The sequence below is a fragment of the Astatotilapia calliptera genome, chromosome 20 (assembly GCF_900246225.1).
Source record: "Astatotilapia calliptera chromosome 20, fAstCal1.2, whole genome shotgun sequence".
In the NCBI taxonomy this organism is placed as follows: Eukaryota; Metazoa; Chordata; class Actinopteri; order Cichliformes; family Cichlidae; genus Astatotilapia; species Astatotilapia calliptera.
Window position 1 is genome coordinate 24,712,304 of NC_039321.1, and position 16,590 is coordinate 24,728,893.

The window sequence follows — 16,590 nt, forward strand, 5'->3', positions numbered from 1 at the left end:
CACATCTTTCAGACATGCTTTGCTCGACGAATTAGTTTCCTCCAGGTCTTTCTTAAGAGTTAGCTAAACCAAGATAGCTACGAAAATTGCTTTGTTTGTGATGATGCTCAATTTGGGAAAGGATTAAGTCCGTTTTATGTAGCTAAGTAGTTGCCATATAAGTCGAGTTATTTTCCTGTACGAAACAGTTTTTTGTGTATTTTCTGCATGCCTATTTTCTGAGGCTTAGTCATTTTCTTGGACCTTTAGCGCCATCACGTGTTAATACCTGCAAACTACGTACAAATTGCAAATCTTTTGCAGTTGTTTTAGTTAAAATTTATGTATTTGAAAAGGACAATGACGTTTAACATGTTCCCAGTGCGGAGTATGAAACTGATGCGCTGCACATAGAGTTTATTGCTAATTTCTAACCCGTGTCCCCTATTGAGCTGTTATGTTCACAATGCACAGTTTGCAACATCGAAATGACATAAAAACATAATAAACTATAACTACAGTAAATAATGTTATGGAAAATGTAGTGTAAGAAAAATAGACACAAGTATTTTTGGAAACGTATTTCCAGAAGTGTGAATAATAATAAAATAATATTAGCTGAAAATATTACAGCTCTGATTTATCTTTAACCAACCTTTGTCCTTTACCGTAAAAGATTTAATGTCTTAATCAATTTAATTTCAGTTGGAAATTGTGCTTCATAGATGACACAACAATTGTCACTGTAAGATGAATTTCTCTGAGGTCTTCAAGCAGTCCAATCAGCTTTGTAAAGTTTCCCCAGATGGAAAGTATTTGGTAAGTGTTTGAGTAATGCAATATGTATTTTTGTAGTATTTTAATTGTTTTCAGTAGAAAGAAATCTTTTTCATTCCCATTTTATGTTACCATTTCCATATGGATAAGATGGAAATGGGTAATTTCCTTGCTGATTGTTGTCTTTGGCTTTACTCCTCAGGCTACATGTGTGCAGTACAGGTTAGTGGTGCGAGATGTGAGCACCTTGCAGATTATGCACCTGTATACCTGCCTTGATCAAATATCTCATATGGAGTGGTCCTCTGATTCTCTCTTTATTCTGTGTGCTATGTACAAGAGAGGACTAGTACAGGTAGGTTGAGAGAAAAGTAATGTGGCTATCTGACCATTTATGTGGTGTGAATGAAGGTGGTCAGTCTACTAGTTGAACACTGTTCACGATTATACAAATAATTACAAACTCTTTTAAATAATGTTGGGTTTTTTGGGGGGATTGATAGAAACTGAATACTAAAGTGATTTATGTGGATTTTAGTTGGACAGGCTCTATTTAATCAAACTACCAATAGACCAGTTATGCCACATTCCCTAAATTTAGAAGTGACATACAGAAATACTTTCTCAAAACAAATACTCCGTATCTTCAGTTGTAATTTTTTGAGATTTTATATTGTACTTTAAATTTTTGGAGGCTTTAGACATGTCCTGTTTGAAGTCTCAATCACATGTACATCCTTCTTTTAGTCTTAAAAATGTATACTAATTAACTTTTTTATACATACATTCTTATTGCTGTTACTTTAAGGACACAGTAGACTCCACATTAGATGAAGTAGTCTGAGATTGCTTTCAGTGAAACTCACTATTTAGCATTCAAATAGGTACAATAAATTTTAATATTCATTACTTCTGTCATTGGATGATCTAGAACCATGCTGTTTATTTTTTATCGTGCTTTAACTTCTTTATTTTAGGATGATCAAAAAGTGTTCAAAGTGACAGAATTGCAGTAATTATTGTTACTGAAGTGATGTCAGTTTCATGCACATCGTAGCTCAAGTTGCTTACCTTTGAAAGGGTATCCAGTGCCAGTCTTTCATTGTGTCTGATGTGTTCTTACTGTTTGAAATCAAACTGAGAAAGTTAGAGGATGTGTGTAAAGGATGTCTTGAGTAATTGCCGTTTGCTGTCCTGGTGTCGCACTCTGTCTTCCTTCTGACGTTTTTTTTCTCAGGTGTGGTCTCTTGAACAGCCGGACTGGCACTGCAAGATTGATGAGGGTTCAATAGGACTAGTCTCCTCACGCTGGAGTCCAGATGGACGTCACATTCTCAACACCACCGAGTTCCATGTAAGTGTGAAGTTGGTTTCTGCGTGTGTGTATGTGCATTGATGCACATGGAAATGTGTTTTATGCTTGTCTGGTATCAACTGTTGCTGGCCTGCAAGGAACGGGGGACCTGAAAATAGCCAGACACCAGAGCCTTTCTTGACTGGCCCCTACACCCCCCACCTGCTACATGTATTCAGCCTGATTTCATAGCTGCCCTCCTGTTAGCGTCCTGTCATACATGGGCTTCTAGTACCTCTGGAACACCAGTGCAATGTGTATATGCCCTTCCGATGGAGGTCTGGTATTTTGTTTGGCATCAAGTCTATTTAATGATGTTTTATTGGTCATAAAAATACAGTAACTGTAGGCTTACCAACACTGATGGATTAAAACCAACCAGATCAGAAACGCCATACACTAACCAGGAGCAGGTTAAATAAATAACATTAATAATTTATATGGCTGTTATTTTTACTGCCCAAATAAAAAGCCAAGCAGAAATATGTTTTATAAGACAAGAGCCAAAATGCTCATTTCATTTTATTTAAATTCAATTTAATTTTATTTGTACAGTGCCAAATCACATGGACAGTTCAAATCACATCAACAGTTGCCTCAAGGCGCTTTATAATGATTTCCATCCTTGATGACTATTTGACTGTTAGTTATTGTTCACTTGTAGCTGATAGTAGTATGCTCTAAACATCAGATCCAAGAATACATAGTATGTGGAAATTAGATTTTGTTCTCTTTTTAAAATCATCAGTAGTCGTGACTTGTGAACATTCCTTCACTCCGCAGTAATGACCTTGCAAAACAGGAGTACATATTTGATACCAGAAATAGCTTGTTTGTCTACGGAGAAAGTACAGACAAAAGTCTTTAAGATCGCATCTTTTTATGTTTTATATCATTACTTAAAATATTTGAAATTTGAGGTATCATGCAGTATGTACATGCACCCACCAAATTCCAGCTGAGGAGATTTTGAGATTGCGCAAGTATATAAAACTAAATACAAACCAAATAAATTGCCTGTGCCTCCAAATTCCTCTTTTATATTCTCTCCATAGTAAGCATATGTTGTAAGGGGTGCTGTTATAGCAGCTACCCTTGGGGCTTGTGGAATACGACGGCAGGCCATGTCTGTAACACTGAACCAGATTCCAGGAATCATTTAACAGGTGTTGTGGTCTAATACACAACTCTGTCTTGTCTGGAGTAGAGTGCAAGTGTCTGTGGTATGTCTGCTTTGTTTTAGTCAGAATTTTATTAATAAATAAAGTTTAAAAAGGAAAAGAATTTGAAAGAAATGCTTTTTCTTTCCCTAAAGATCTATGGCAATTTGTGTTCAGCTTAGTGAATAGACAATCTTAGTGCAGTAATCTTGCATTTGAGCATGTGTGTGGGCAGTTTTGAATGGTTAATATAAACTGTACTCATTTTTCTTATGTTTCTACGTTGAATTGTGAACACATTCCACATAACCTCATTTTAATTGCTTGCTGTCAGTGCCTTGCTGTGGTGATTCTTGATTCTTGATACTTAATTATAGTTTCTCTAACAAAATGTCAGTTCTTTCTTTCATTTCTTAACTATACGTAGAGCTGGGCGATAGAACGATAACGATATGTATCGCGATATAACTTTTACTCGATAGAGAAATTAAGCTATCGCGATAGACCTCGCCGCTCTTGTCCTCAAAAAAAAAAAAAAAAAAAAAAAGGTCAGCCAATCCAAATTAAGTAGCGCAGAGCCGAACCAATCACAGCCGCAGCGTCACGTCGCGTGACTTGTTACGTACAGCACATGTGTTTGTTTGGGAAGCAGCCAGCGGGTAATGGAGCCAGCGCGTAATGGAGGAAATGAGTGTGCCGACTAGAAAAATCAACCGAGCGTGACCGAAGAGAAAACAGATGATGGTTCCAATGCCGGAGAGATTGTCAAACGGAAGAGCCATAGAAGTTCCGTAGTGTGAAGGTATTTCGGCTATTTCAAGTCTGACAAAAAACAGAGTAGCGTGCACTGTAAATTGTGCCGAAAGCAAGTCTGGAAATACAATAAACTGGTGCATGCGTCACACTGTGCACCACGTTATTGTTTCGGTGAAATGAATTTCTACAATACTGTTACTGTTAATTCTACTCTCTGCAGTGTTTAAATGCTTACATATACACACAGTTACTGTCCCTCCACACATACGACTCGGTTCTGCTTCTATGCCCCAGCTTTGTTTACTTTTTCCCACCGAGGCTTCTAGACTTCTGATTGGCCAACATTTCTGCACAGTTAGGAATCTAGCGCCACCTGCTGCTTTGGCATGTTCATAGCAGCGTTTTCCTTCATTTCTGCCTCTATGTGTGGACGGGATTATTTTTTAAAACGAAAACGGAAAATCTCCGTTTTCAAAAATACCCGTGTACGTGTGGACGTAGCCTCAGTCTCTGACTGGAAGCGCTAATTCGTCATTCGGCTTTTGTCAGACTAAAGTAACTGTTAAAACTGTTTGAAAAGCTAAGCTATACAACAAGGAGAGATTGAGAATTTCCTTTTAGTTCTCAGTTTATTTGATATTGACAAAAGTTAGTCAGTTTTGTCTGTTCTTCTGTAAAACAAACTAAGATTTATTTTTAGAATTAATACTTTATTTCTAAGTGGAATTGACAATTTAGTCTGTTTTGTTTGTTCTATTTTGAAACTTAAACGCTTTAGCGGCTGCCTTTTGTGTAGTTTGCAATATTTGCCTTTATTTATCTGAAAAACTCATGTTCCTTAAGTACATCTACCCTGTTGAACTTATTATGGGAAATAAATATTTAAATAAAAACAAGCTGCTGATTCTTTCACATTTTACTTGTGAGCAACGGCACATTTAAATCTTACAAATTATTTGGCTTATATCGTGATAGATATCGTTATCGCCTGAAATGAAAAAAACATATCGTGATATGAAAAAATCTCATATCGCCCAGCTCTAACTATACGTTTGTTTTTTTAATTAACTTATATGTGGCTATTAGAAAATTAAACTGATGTCATTACTTTTATTTACCTTTTAATCACCTTTTCGTCCAATATCCAAGTGCTGCAAACAGGTTCTAAAAAACCTTAAAAGCAACTAAAGGAGAAAAGAGGAAAAACGTTGTATCCATCATTAGGACAAAAAAATTTATTGTTTTCATTAATTACATGTACTACATAGTTAATATTAACTTGTTATGCTTTGCACCTTTTGTGGTATAGCAAAGTGCAGTTTTGGTTCAAATCACAGTCAAAATGAAAAACTATAAAAGAAAAAAGCAAATTATGCTAGAATAGAAAGAATTTTTGTAGTTTTAGCTAGGGCTGCACAATTTTGCATAAAATGAGAATCACGATTTTTCTGCTTAGAATTGAGATCACGATTCTCTCACGATTTTCTTTTCCAATATAAATATTTATTGCACTTATTAACTGCACATCAACTTTGTAACAGTTGAGACTGAACATAAAAACAATAAATAAACATAAAAACAAATGTGTCACATTTTGTCGTTGCCTCAAAATGTTGTACTGCTTGTAATTCCGTCTCCACCGTTGCTCGACACTGCGTGTATAGAGCAGGTAGTGCAACATTTTTAAAATAGTTGCGGGACGGTGTTTTGAGAAACCATCCTACTCTGACAAAACGTCCTACCTGTATCATAATTTGATGGTGACTTGCGACTAAACCTAACCCTACCCTTGACCATAGCCCTAACCATAACCATAACCTTAAGAAGTATTCCGGATGGGTGAGAGAAAAAGAAGTTAATTCGGCGTTGGTGTTGTGCGCATGTGCCGCGTCTGCGCAGAAACATTGGGTAAGATGTTTTTTCAGGTAGGATGGATTCCCGTCACTTTCTTGGCCTTTACAGCTTCGTCATCTCTCACGTGCTCTCTGTTGTTTTTTTCCCTGCCAGCTGACTTCTGTATCACTTGGTATAAGCCTCCGCCCTTGTCATTTGTTGAGCAGGAAGAGTGAGAGCTTGTTTTCATGCAACTTATGTCCTGGATCAAAATGCGGTACAATCATCATCATTTTTTTTTTTTTTTAAATCCTTGTCATTTCGAAATGAGATCGCACATAAGTATGAAGTGAGATCGCGATTTTCTAATAATTAATTGTGCCGCCCTAGTTTTAGCCTGAAATCAGTGTTATATGGAATTTTTTTTGTAGAGCTCATTTTCCTTTATTTTGAAGGCTGTTTTTGTGAGTTTGTTGGAATATGTTGTGCTATACTGATATTGTCACTGGGATCAGGTAGTAGATGAGGTTTCCCATGTCAGTCCCTATCCCTCTTTATGTTGAAACGTCCTTGGCCAAGGAACCCCAAGTTGCTCCTAATACCATACCTTTTTTGTCATATGGTGGCTTTGTGCCATTGGTGTTTTAGTTTGTGTTGTAGAGCTACTAAGGCTGAAAGGTCTAACCAGTGCAGATTATTTTATCTTTCTATGAAGAAGAGTGAAAATGTAAGTTCAGTCTGAGAACGGTGTATCTATAAATTAATGTTCTATTTTGTTCAAACCAAATCAAACCAAGTAGTTCTGGTAAACAACTCTCAGAAATGAGCCCCAAAAAACAGACAAGCTCCAAGACAAACAGATGTCAGAGCAATTATAATACACTGGCACTTGAGGAAAATATTCTGCATGTACTGTGAAAAGGAGATGTGATATGATACTTTATGTGCTACGTTTAATGGTCATTACTCAATTTAAAAGGCCAATGTCAGACAGCATGGAGTGCCACTGTTGTGTGAACAATTGCAGCTGCTGTGTCTGTCTTTGACAGGTGAAGCTGCTGCTCAATATGGTTGTTGTGCAAACTTTCTGCTGAAGTAACACTTTGGTTTAGTCGTTGTCAAAAACTCTAGGTTTTTGTCAAAACATGTTTATATTAGTACAAGCATTTAATCTTTGCTGTTATGGAGTCAAAAACCTGTAGTTACTCATCTCTCTCATAACTGGCTAGATGTAAGTAGTTTTACTTGCTGCTTACTGAGCAGCCTTTTGTGGTGCAGGTTTCAAAACCAATTTAATCAACAAAGAAAAACTAGGAACTTGTTGTGGCATTTCCAGAGAGCCCACTGAACTTACCTTCACCCCAGCCCAAGATTTCATTAAGGCTGTGCCAGGCGGGTGTTCGTGTCAGGCTTAAATTTCAACCCACTCATAAACAGCCTGCTATATTAACTTGTTTAGGGACAGCTGCCTGTAGTGTGGATCATGCCTCTGTGTATGTGTTTGTCTGTCTATGTATCAATAAATCTGCTGTCTGTGTTTGTCTGGCTGTCTCAGTTGTTTTTTTCTTTTGTTTTGTTTTTTAAGCAAAAGATCTTTCAAATTTCTACGTCACAACTGTCATTGTGGCTGTACCAAAATGATTATATATTCTATCTAGTGTTAACAAAAGCTGTAGAAGTCAGAACCAGTAACCACTACTTTAAATGTTGTGAAATGAAGCACCTTAAAGCCAGCTACTTTGTTTTTGCCCAGATTTTTAAAACATTTGTCATAGATGTAATAAAAAGTCACATTGCTGAAACTTAGCCTATGTATTGTGAGACTTCACGCAACTGGTCTCCTGTTTGAATTCCATTCATTTATCTTAGGACCTCACAAAATGCCACTCGCACATCCACATTAATCCTGCTTTACTAACTGAGGGTCGAAAAAGTCCAGCCAAGGACATTGCTGAGCTTGACTTGTCTAATGGTTTTTACATTGTTGGGATCAGATTAGCCTTAGAATTCTTTACTAGTACAGCTGTAGCCTTGCTAACGTGTAGCATTGTTGGCAGCAATGTGGCTGCCAACAATGCTACCGGACCGAACTGTAAATTTAGGGAGCCTAAGCACTGCAGCAGGGGACAATAGCTCTTCCATACCCTATGTGGGCTGTGAAAGGCTCCTGTTCCTTGGTAGCATCATAAGGCTGTAACAGGAGAAATAGGCTATATTGGTTTGAGATGGCTTTCTACGTGGAATGCCTACAAGCTAATCCTCTGCTGACAGATAGGCCTATATGGCATCAAATACACTCGACCATTCTCTCACACTCGCTTAGGCGCGCAACAAGAATGGCTGATGGGTACGTTTTATTCCAGATTGCTGTCAGTAACTGTAGTATTTACATTCTTGCAGTTATCATATTGCCCACAGGTTTTCCTGATGGGAAGGTCCCCAAATTGTAATTAGATTTTATTTTTTTAAGAATACCTTATATCACATATTACATGTATTTAGTGGTATAAATTAACCCCAATAATTGATGACATCATTTTAAGAATATTGACTTGTCATGATTATTATTTGCTCCACCTTCTAGTATAGTCTCCAAGGGCTTTTCGTAACAATTTTCTCTGATAAATAAACAGCAGCTTTTTTAGGAGAGTTTTGTCTTTAACACCACTCCTGCCCCCAGACCGTAGTCCTACGTTTCTGCTTACCTTTGGTGAGGATACTTTATCTAAAGGGGTAGTTTTACCCCTTTAGATAGAGTCTCACTCTACACGGAAAAGCATTTCTCACCTATTTTCCTCATGCTAACCTTCCTCCACCAGGTTTAAAGTTACATTGCCTTTGGGTCTTGATCTCCCAGCGCCCCTTATGTGGTGGATTCAGGGTATTTAAGAAGTGTAAGTCTGTTTGTGTTTGAGTGCTGTTGGTATTAGTTGTCATGGCACCATGTCTGAGGGGATGTCCAGGAAGCGTGCAGTGCGGTGTTATTACAGAGCCTACACAGCTGGATGTCTGGACCAAACACGCGGGTCAACACTTCAGTCCAGTCAGGTGACAGACTTGGACCGTTTCAAATATCTGTCTGTACACTCTGATGAAAGCCTCATCACTTCAGTAGTTTTAACTCTGCCCATTCTTAAATGGCAATTACATTATTTTTTACTGCCAAAAATAAAGTGTTATTTGAAGAATAATGTATTATTACTGTTACTTCTACTCATATTAGACTCAAATGAAACCATTTATTCCAAGGATAAAAAATGCTTTTCTTCAATAACCTTAAATTATACAAAAAAAGCCCTTGCCTTTTTAACTGTTCTGTGTTCAAATTATTATTCACATTTTTGTTCAGCATGCTTTTTGCCATTACTATTTAAACAGATGTAATACTACAATTACAAAAAAATTGTATTAAAAAATTTACATTGACCAGTCTTAAAAATTAAGACTGAAAAAATTATTTTTAAGTCTTAATTGAGGATTCAAAAATAATATTCCTTTGCACAAAACTGGAGACAAAACATAAAAAGTGATTCATCTGCTCAGCCCAGAAAATTTGCGTCGATGAGATATCACAAAACTTGTTTTTCTAGCATCTGGAAGTTTTAGAAATTTGTTGTTGGAATGGTAATGTTGCAATTGTATTATAGTGAACAATGGGGAAAATTGGCAACAAGGTTGAGTTTTGCTGCTGAATCTAACTTCATCAATCAATCTCTGAACAGCTTAACACATACACATAGGCAGTACAAACCACGTATTCTGTAACAGTGTCTCAAGAGTCTTCTGGTGCTCCTTATTTGAAGGTCAAGATACCGCTTGTCATACTCCTTAGATCAGCATATCTGTCATGTTTGGCCACTTGCTTTTGTTGGCATGAGTCTGGCTGAAGTGAGGCCGCTGGGTATTTAAGTGACTGCTGTCAAAACTTAGAATTAACACGTGTTCTCTTTGTTATGCCGACTTGTGGTCAGTTAGCTGCTTCTCATTTGTGGCAATGCGCACAACTTGCTGTCAATTTGTCACACTTGTGGCAAACATGTCTGACATTACATCTTGGCTACTAAATTGACTGGTCCTATTCCTGCTATGTGTTGAGATGTTGTTTTGTATCTGTTAATTTTATGTGCTCAAGTCTTAATTTAAACAGGTTTAAACTTAACTTAAAACTTTAATTTTAACTTACACTTTAAACCTGTTTGTTTTAAGTTAAACTTAATTTAAACAGGTCTTAATTTAAACTTAATTCTTTTGGTCCCTTTCAGTGGCTACAGGTCTTAAACATGTGTATTCATTCCCTGGGGAAGCACACTGATTGACAACACTCCACACACTTGGCCTTTCCAGGCCATCGTCTAATGATAGATAGATTGACTCTCACAGAGATTTTGCCCCTTCAAAGACATAAGACAGTCTTTCCACAGCTGTTAAAGTGCATGGTGGGAAATGCAGTCTGGATTTGCATAGCTGATCTTTACATATAGAAATGTGTTCTGGTTGACTGACCTCATATTGGTGTCTATTGACAGCCACTTGCCATATGGATGTAACACTTACCAAATAACTTATAATTAAATTTTCTTATTGAAGACCAGTGGTCGAATAGTGTGAATGTGTCATTGCAGTTAAAGGGATGGATGTGTTTACACTCTTTTAACTCATTCACTGCCATTGATGTCTATAGCCGTCAATTGCAGTGAATGAGTCAATGGGTTTAACTCATTCACTGCCAATGGCTGGCAGTGAATGAGTTAATTGTCTGGTAGAATGATCTTTTCCATCATTTAACTTGGAAGATAATATATGGTTGCCTTTTCTTTGTTTTCTCTGATTTGGTTACAGTTGAGAATCACCGTCTGGTCACTGTGCACTAAAGCTGTATCTTACATCAAGTATCCCAAAGCATGTCAGAAAGGTGAGTATGAAATTGATATGATATGAATGTATGTCTACTACGAGTGTACCTGAGGACATGGCCAGCAGTCTAAATGCCTTGGCATTCCCCATGAATCACATGCCGTTCTTTACCTTGTGGCTCTACCCAAGGATATGGGTCCAAACTATGGTCCTCTATGCTGACAGCTGTGCCTCTCTTCAGTAAATGGGGCATGCTCTTCATAACAGGCCTGTCAACAACTAGTGGAAAAATGATTGTGTCTGACTCTCCCCATTTTCCACATGTAATACCATGCCCTTTTGCAACCTGTGTATCTTCAGAGCTGTCATATAAATAATATCGCCATGATGGTTGCATACCAGACTTTATGGTGCCAAAGAATTAGATAATGAAAAATAGATTAAGCCATGTATTATGTGATCAGAATGGACAGTTGTCTTTTTTCCAAGCTGTTACATAGACATGTTTTAAAGAAAGATTAAATTATTTTGAAATTCTTTCTGTTATTCTGTTACTATGACTAAATATCCTCTTTAAAAAATTGTGAAGAAAAAGTGATTATTTTATGTGTCATTGATGCTCAGATTTTTAATACTGTCCCTTTTACTATTATTATCATTATTATTATTATTATTTTGCCAGTGAGCAGGTTTTTTTTGGAAAATAAAGTGGCATTTTAGAGTTGTTTTCCTCACTTTTTGTTCTTTGGAATTTGTTCAAATTCCCTCTTGATCTTCCATAGAAACCATTTGTATACCCACAGGTATAGATTTCAGCAGAGATGGGTCCTATATGGCCTTGGCTGAACGTCGTGACTGCAAAGACTTTGTTAGTATATTCGTGTGTGACGACTGGCATTTACTCAGGGTAAGTAGAGCTACAGCTGCATAAGATTTTTTTTTGTAAGGCCATTTTAATGTACTCATCAATTGAGTAAGACGTAAACTACAGTGAAAGGGACCTTAATTTCAATTCCCAAAAAGATATAGACTTGTTAGCCATACATTATGACTATCTTTATTGTTACATGAAATTTGCTGCTACATTATATTTAAAACACGTAGAATTGAATCTATGGTATTTGTGTAATTTGTTCATACCAGTTTGATTTGATCTCATTGTGTGGGTCTACTGCTTTTTCATTTTTCCCCTTTTCCCTCCAAAACATGGGATGTGAAATCATTCTCTGCAGGCTCTGCTGGGGAACTACTTTATATCTGATGTGCTTTAATTTTAGTCCAAAAGTTCTAAAAACAGTATGTGCTGTAAGGGACAAATAGCTGAGAGGCACTTGCCTTTATGCTTTTTCTAGCAGCAGGTGGCACATGTTTGTAATGCAGCAAATGCTCATCCCATAAAAGGCGAATAGATTCTAGTATTAATTAAAGTCATTAGCATTCACGTCTTACTTGAATAGCTGCTTTGTTTTTAAGTAGATGTCTGAGATCATCCAGTTTAATACAACTTAAACAGCAAGACTACAACAAGGCAAAGCTGTCAAGTCACTGGGTCATAATTTTTAACAGGGCCTATAATGTGCCCTGATGAAAGGAGCCAGGAGCACTAAGAGTCAGTTACCAAGATTTCTCTTTTATCTCCGTTTCAACCAGATCAGACAGAGTGGTATTTGTGTGCACTTATGAACCTTGGACACCCAACACAGTGTTTCTGGGAACAGCTAAAACTAGCTTTTATTTTGTATTTTGTTTCCTTTTATCTTTTTATATTGTGCTAGATATGAGGAAAAATTAAGTTTAAAATATTCACATTTTTTTTAATGAATGTCTTAATTAACTTCATTTAATGTCACTTTTTTATTACAGCATTTTGAGACTGAGACACAGGACCTGGCAGGATTGGAGTGGTCTCCAAATGGCTGTGTGCTGGCAGTATGGGACAGTTGTCTAGAAGTTAGTTAACCTAATACACTAGAGATCCATCACTGTAATGTCAAATTACCTATCTCAGTTAAACATGAGCCTGTCATCAGTGAATCACTCAGTAAAGTGTACCCTGGCAAGAATGGCAAGTGAATAGTTTAAAAACTCCAGTTTAGGAAGACCGTAATCAAAGAGTCAGCTTTAAATTATAAAACAACATTATCTGCAGTTTAAATTTTGAGGCATGGTTGGGGTACTATACATAGGTACAAGTGTTCTTTAAGTAAACACTTATGCAGGATAGGACAAATTTATGTTGATCACCTCACAAGAGTCTCATAATATTGGAAACAGGAATACTGCAAAATGTAATTACACTGTTTAAAAAGTCATAAAATTTTAAAATGAAGCACACTGACATCTGTCTGCAACATCTGTCTACTAAAGGTTGTCTTAACCACTGTACTTAAGTGCTTATTATTAGCATTATTATTAATACTGTTTCATGTGTATGTATCCTCTACACAGTATAAGGTGTTGCTCTACTCTTTGGATGGCCGGTTGCTGTCAACCTACAGTGCCTATGAATGGTCGCTGGGTGTCAAGTCTGTGTCCTGGAGCCCCAGTAGCCAGTTCCTTGCAATTGGCAGCTATGATGAAAAAGTATGGATGATGTTAAAAAATTGTGCTTCTTTCCTGATGATTGCCTGTTTTTGGTTTTTGTTTGTTTTTTTAGATGAGGTCTTCCTTTTCACAAATTTCATGCAGTTCCTCCTAAAGTCGTAAAAAGCTTCACAACTTTTTTCATTCTCTCTTAAATAAAAGTTTTAGTATAGTTTCAGGTTCATTTTTATTTTGAGCAGAATGTGTTGTGTGCAATTTTTAGTATCAGTGAAATTAAGATACTTTTATCTTTATGTCAGGTGCGCATCATCAATCATATCACATGGAAAAAAATCGCACAGTTTCAGCACCCTGCAACAGTGGAAAGCACAAAAGCTGTGAGTATTGAGCGTTTTTGATGGGCCTGGAAGACATTGTTTGATTGCCAGTTAATTACTCCTTGTGGTTTTAGACTGTGTATAAAGAAGTGGAGAGAAGGCCAGCTGTTGGCACTGACGAAATGTCTCTGCACAACATCACTACTGGCAGCACACTCTTCAACACCCAGAGTAAATGTACGTAAGCAGTATTCATTTTTAAAGTGATATTTGTCTAAAATTACCAAGGTCAAGTAACCAGTTTTGTCTCATTATAAATTCTTTGTTGTTGCCTCATCTAGATGAGATATGCTCATTGCCAGTCCAAGTTCCTGTGGTCAAACCAGACCCAGACCGAGCCAACCCCAAAATTGGGGTCTCTGTTTTGGCATTCAGCTCAAACAATCACTATCTAGCCACCAAAAATGGTGAGATTTTTTTTTCTTTTACCTTTTTTATTGAACTTTCTTGTTGCACTAATTGTTGACAGGAATGTTTTATTAATACTGACCTTTGAAACATTTCTGTGAACAGCTCTTTTTCTTGACCTAAAAGATTGCACAACATAATCTGCACCCACTTAGATTCTTAAATATGTGGTGGTGAAAGGCCCAAAAAGCCTCTTAACTTGTCAAAGGCAAAAGTATAGTTCAGAACTGAGAAACTGAATTACACAAGTCTGTAATGTGTCCTGGAGCCATTTCTAAACAACTGCAGATTCCTGCATCATCAGTTCAAACAACGTTAACTGTGTCTGTAACTGTATTTTGTAACTCCACTTGCAGAGGTTTTAAAAAGAAACCGCTTTCATCCTCAGCTGAGAGGAAGTTGATTTGAATTACATCAGTTTCAACAAGAATTATGCTGATGGTTCAAGGTGCAGTGTGCTAAGGGACAATTAACAAAATATGTGCTGCTTTATGTATATTTTTGACCTTGTGTGCATAATTTTGACCCTATATTGTACAAAACTGACTGACTTTTGTTGTGTACATTTGTTATGATACTAGTATTGGTTCTTTAGGCTGAGAGTGGTTTTGAATGTGTATGACTATTTTTGTCACTGCAGACAATATGGCGAGTGTTGTTTGGGTGTGGAACATGCAGATGATGAGCCTGCAGGCTGTGCTGGAGCAGACATCAGCAGTACGATGTTTTCAGTGGGACCCATGCCATCCCCGGTTGGCACTATGTACTGGCAACACCAAGCTCTATCTCTGGTCTCCAGGAGGCTGTGTTGCTGTTCAGGTCCCAACTGAAGGTAATTTCCTTGGGTACTAAAACAATTGAACTTTCACGTAGTTGGGAGTCCAAAGCTTAATTACATTGTTCTCAGATATAGGAAAGGAGCAGACCTCCAGTAACCATCCTGTCGTTTTATTTAATCTCCATGGTAATCACAAGGTCGCTGTTAAATTCATTCATTTTATTTTTTACACTAATAGAATATTAAACACTGATATCATGAAATAGAACTTAAGATTGACAACAAACATGCTTTTGCTTTGTTATTCTCAAATTGTTTAAAACAGCATGGCTGAAATGAGTGGAAATCAGCAAATATTGATTTAGTTTAAATCGTAGTCTTGATTTAAGCATTATTAGTTTTAATTATAATTTAAGCATCAAACTTTAGTTTTAGTCAGAGGTTGTTGCGAAAATTTTTAGCAACAAAATTAGAACTGGCTGAAGTTCTAGTTTATGTTAAAAAGCTACACTTCATTGCACTGGGCTTAAGAGCAGTCAGTGTGGATCTCGGTTAGAAGTTTAAGAAAAAACAAGGACCAATGAATGCAGTCTGCTCTTAGTGGACCAAACTATTTTAAAAAACATTTTGTTTGCTAAACTACATGAAAACAAGAAACCTTAAAGTATTGTAACTGCACCAGTTTTTCTGAAGTGTATGTGGACAGTTTTTCTATGTGCTCAGGTTTTTTTGGGCGTCTTGGATAACCTTCCATAGTTGTTCATCAAAGGTTATTTGCCTACCCTTACTGATTCAGTGATGCATAGATCAGAGTCTGTGAGGGCATACCATCTGTTACAGACATGGACATTATTTTGGTCATACTTTCAAAAAGGAGGTTTATCCATAGTAGGTTCATTTAATAACAACTTTTGATTGAGAAGTTGTTAGTAAATGAACGAGTACAGGGTGGGCCATTTATATGGATACACCATAAACTCAGTTTGCCACCTCACATATACTAATGTGCCACAAACAGGACTTTAATATCACCAACCATTTCCATGTTATTACGATGTATACATATAAATGCCCCACCCTGTAGTTTCACAGCAACATAGTCACATATTGCCTTTAGTTTAAGATTGTGTTGTTTATAATTGAAAATAGAATCAATTTACTCTGTCTGTTGTTTCTTTACATTTATTGCTTTAAATGTCCCTGAAATTGAAAATCTCATTACACAAAGTTGAAGTGTATTTTTTAGATACTGATTTCTTACTATGAGCATGTTTATGTGTAAAGAAATTGACATCACAGTTATCTCGCTTTTATTCCTGCCAGGTGGTTTTCAAGTTCATTCTCTGAACTGGCATTGCAGTGGCAACTCCTTGATACTGCTTGGAAAGGAGCAGCTGTGTTTGTGCTACATGGAAACTGATGAAGAAGACAAGTAAAGCACACAAAAAGAAAATAACTGGGTCATAGTTCAGTCTTATTTAGCTGTACACACAAGCTGAGTCAATGGCCAGTGAGAACACTCCTGAACATGTTAGCTTGCATATGCTGGACTGCAGCTGCTCTTAAAAGTGTGGGCTACTGGAACATTGAAAGTAATTCCTACTGATAAATATGTACTCAGCACTAGTTGCAAACACTGTGAGAATGTGAAAGTTTACAATTTTCTATAGATTTCACTTATTGTTAGAATTTCCTGTTTCACCTTGAAATTTTATATTTGTTCTAAATAAACTTTGTCATAAATATAGTTGCTTATGGTGCCAGTTTTCT

The 16,590-nt window shown here is 36.9% G+C and overlaps 2 protein-coding genes across 4 annotated transcripts in view; one reads left to right on the plus strand and one right to left on the minus strand.

Moving 5' to 3' along the window:
* tp73 (tumor protein p73) overlaps positions 1 to 1,987 on the minus strand; it is a 26,916-nt gene extending 24,929 nt beyond the window's left edge. For both annotated transcript variants that reach the window (XM_026153671.1, XM_026153670.1), the window contains exon 1: positions 1,828 to 1,987. In XM_026153671.1, the coding sequence (XP_026009456.1) occupies positions 1,828 to 1,859 (32 nt within the window). In that variant the 5' untranslated portion in view covers positions 1,860 to 1,987. The remainder of the gene's footprint in view (positions 1 to 1,827) is intronic.
* The window catches only part of wrap73 (WD repeat containing, antisense to TP73), a 16,931-nt gene extending 364 nt beyond the window's left edge, over positions 1 to 16,567 (plus strand). Inside the window, exons 2-13 of one of the 2 annotated variants that reach the window (XM_026153679.1) lie at positions 685 to 798; positions 959 to 1,111; positions 1,994 to 2,110; positions 10,699 to 10,771; positions 11,517 to 11,620; positions 12,577 to 12,663; positions 13,162 to 13,296; positions 13,557 to 13,634; positions 13,709 to 13,811; positions 13,916 to 14,041; positions 14,683 to 14,874; positions 16,144 to 16,567. In XM_026153679.1, coding sequence (XP_026009464.1) covers positions 730 to 798; positions 959 to 1,111; positions 1,994 to 2,110; positions 10,699 to 10,771; positions 11,517 to 11,620; positions 12,577 to 12,663; positions 13,162 to 13,296; positions 13,557 to 13,634; positions 13,709 to 13,811; positions 13,916 to 14,041; positions 14,683 to 14,874; positions 16,144 to 16,256 — 1,350 coding nt within the window. In that variant the 5' untranslated portion in view covers positions 685 to 729 and the 3' untranslated portion in view covers positions 16,257 to 16,567. The remainder of the gene's footprint in view (positions 1 to 684; positions 799 to 958; positions 1,112 to 1,993; positions 2,111 to 10,698; positions 10,772 to 11,516; positions 11,621 to 12,576; positions 12,664 to 13,161; positions 13,297 to 13,556; positions 13,635 to 13,708; positions 13,812 to 13,915; positions 14,042 to 14,682; positions 14,875 to 16,143) is intronic. The other variant, XM_026153680.1, reaches the window with a different exon arrangement.
* The last annotated feature ends 23 nt before the right edge of the window (positions 16,568 to 16,590 follow it).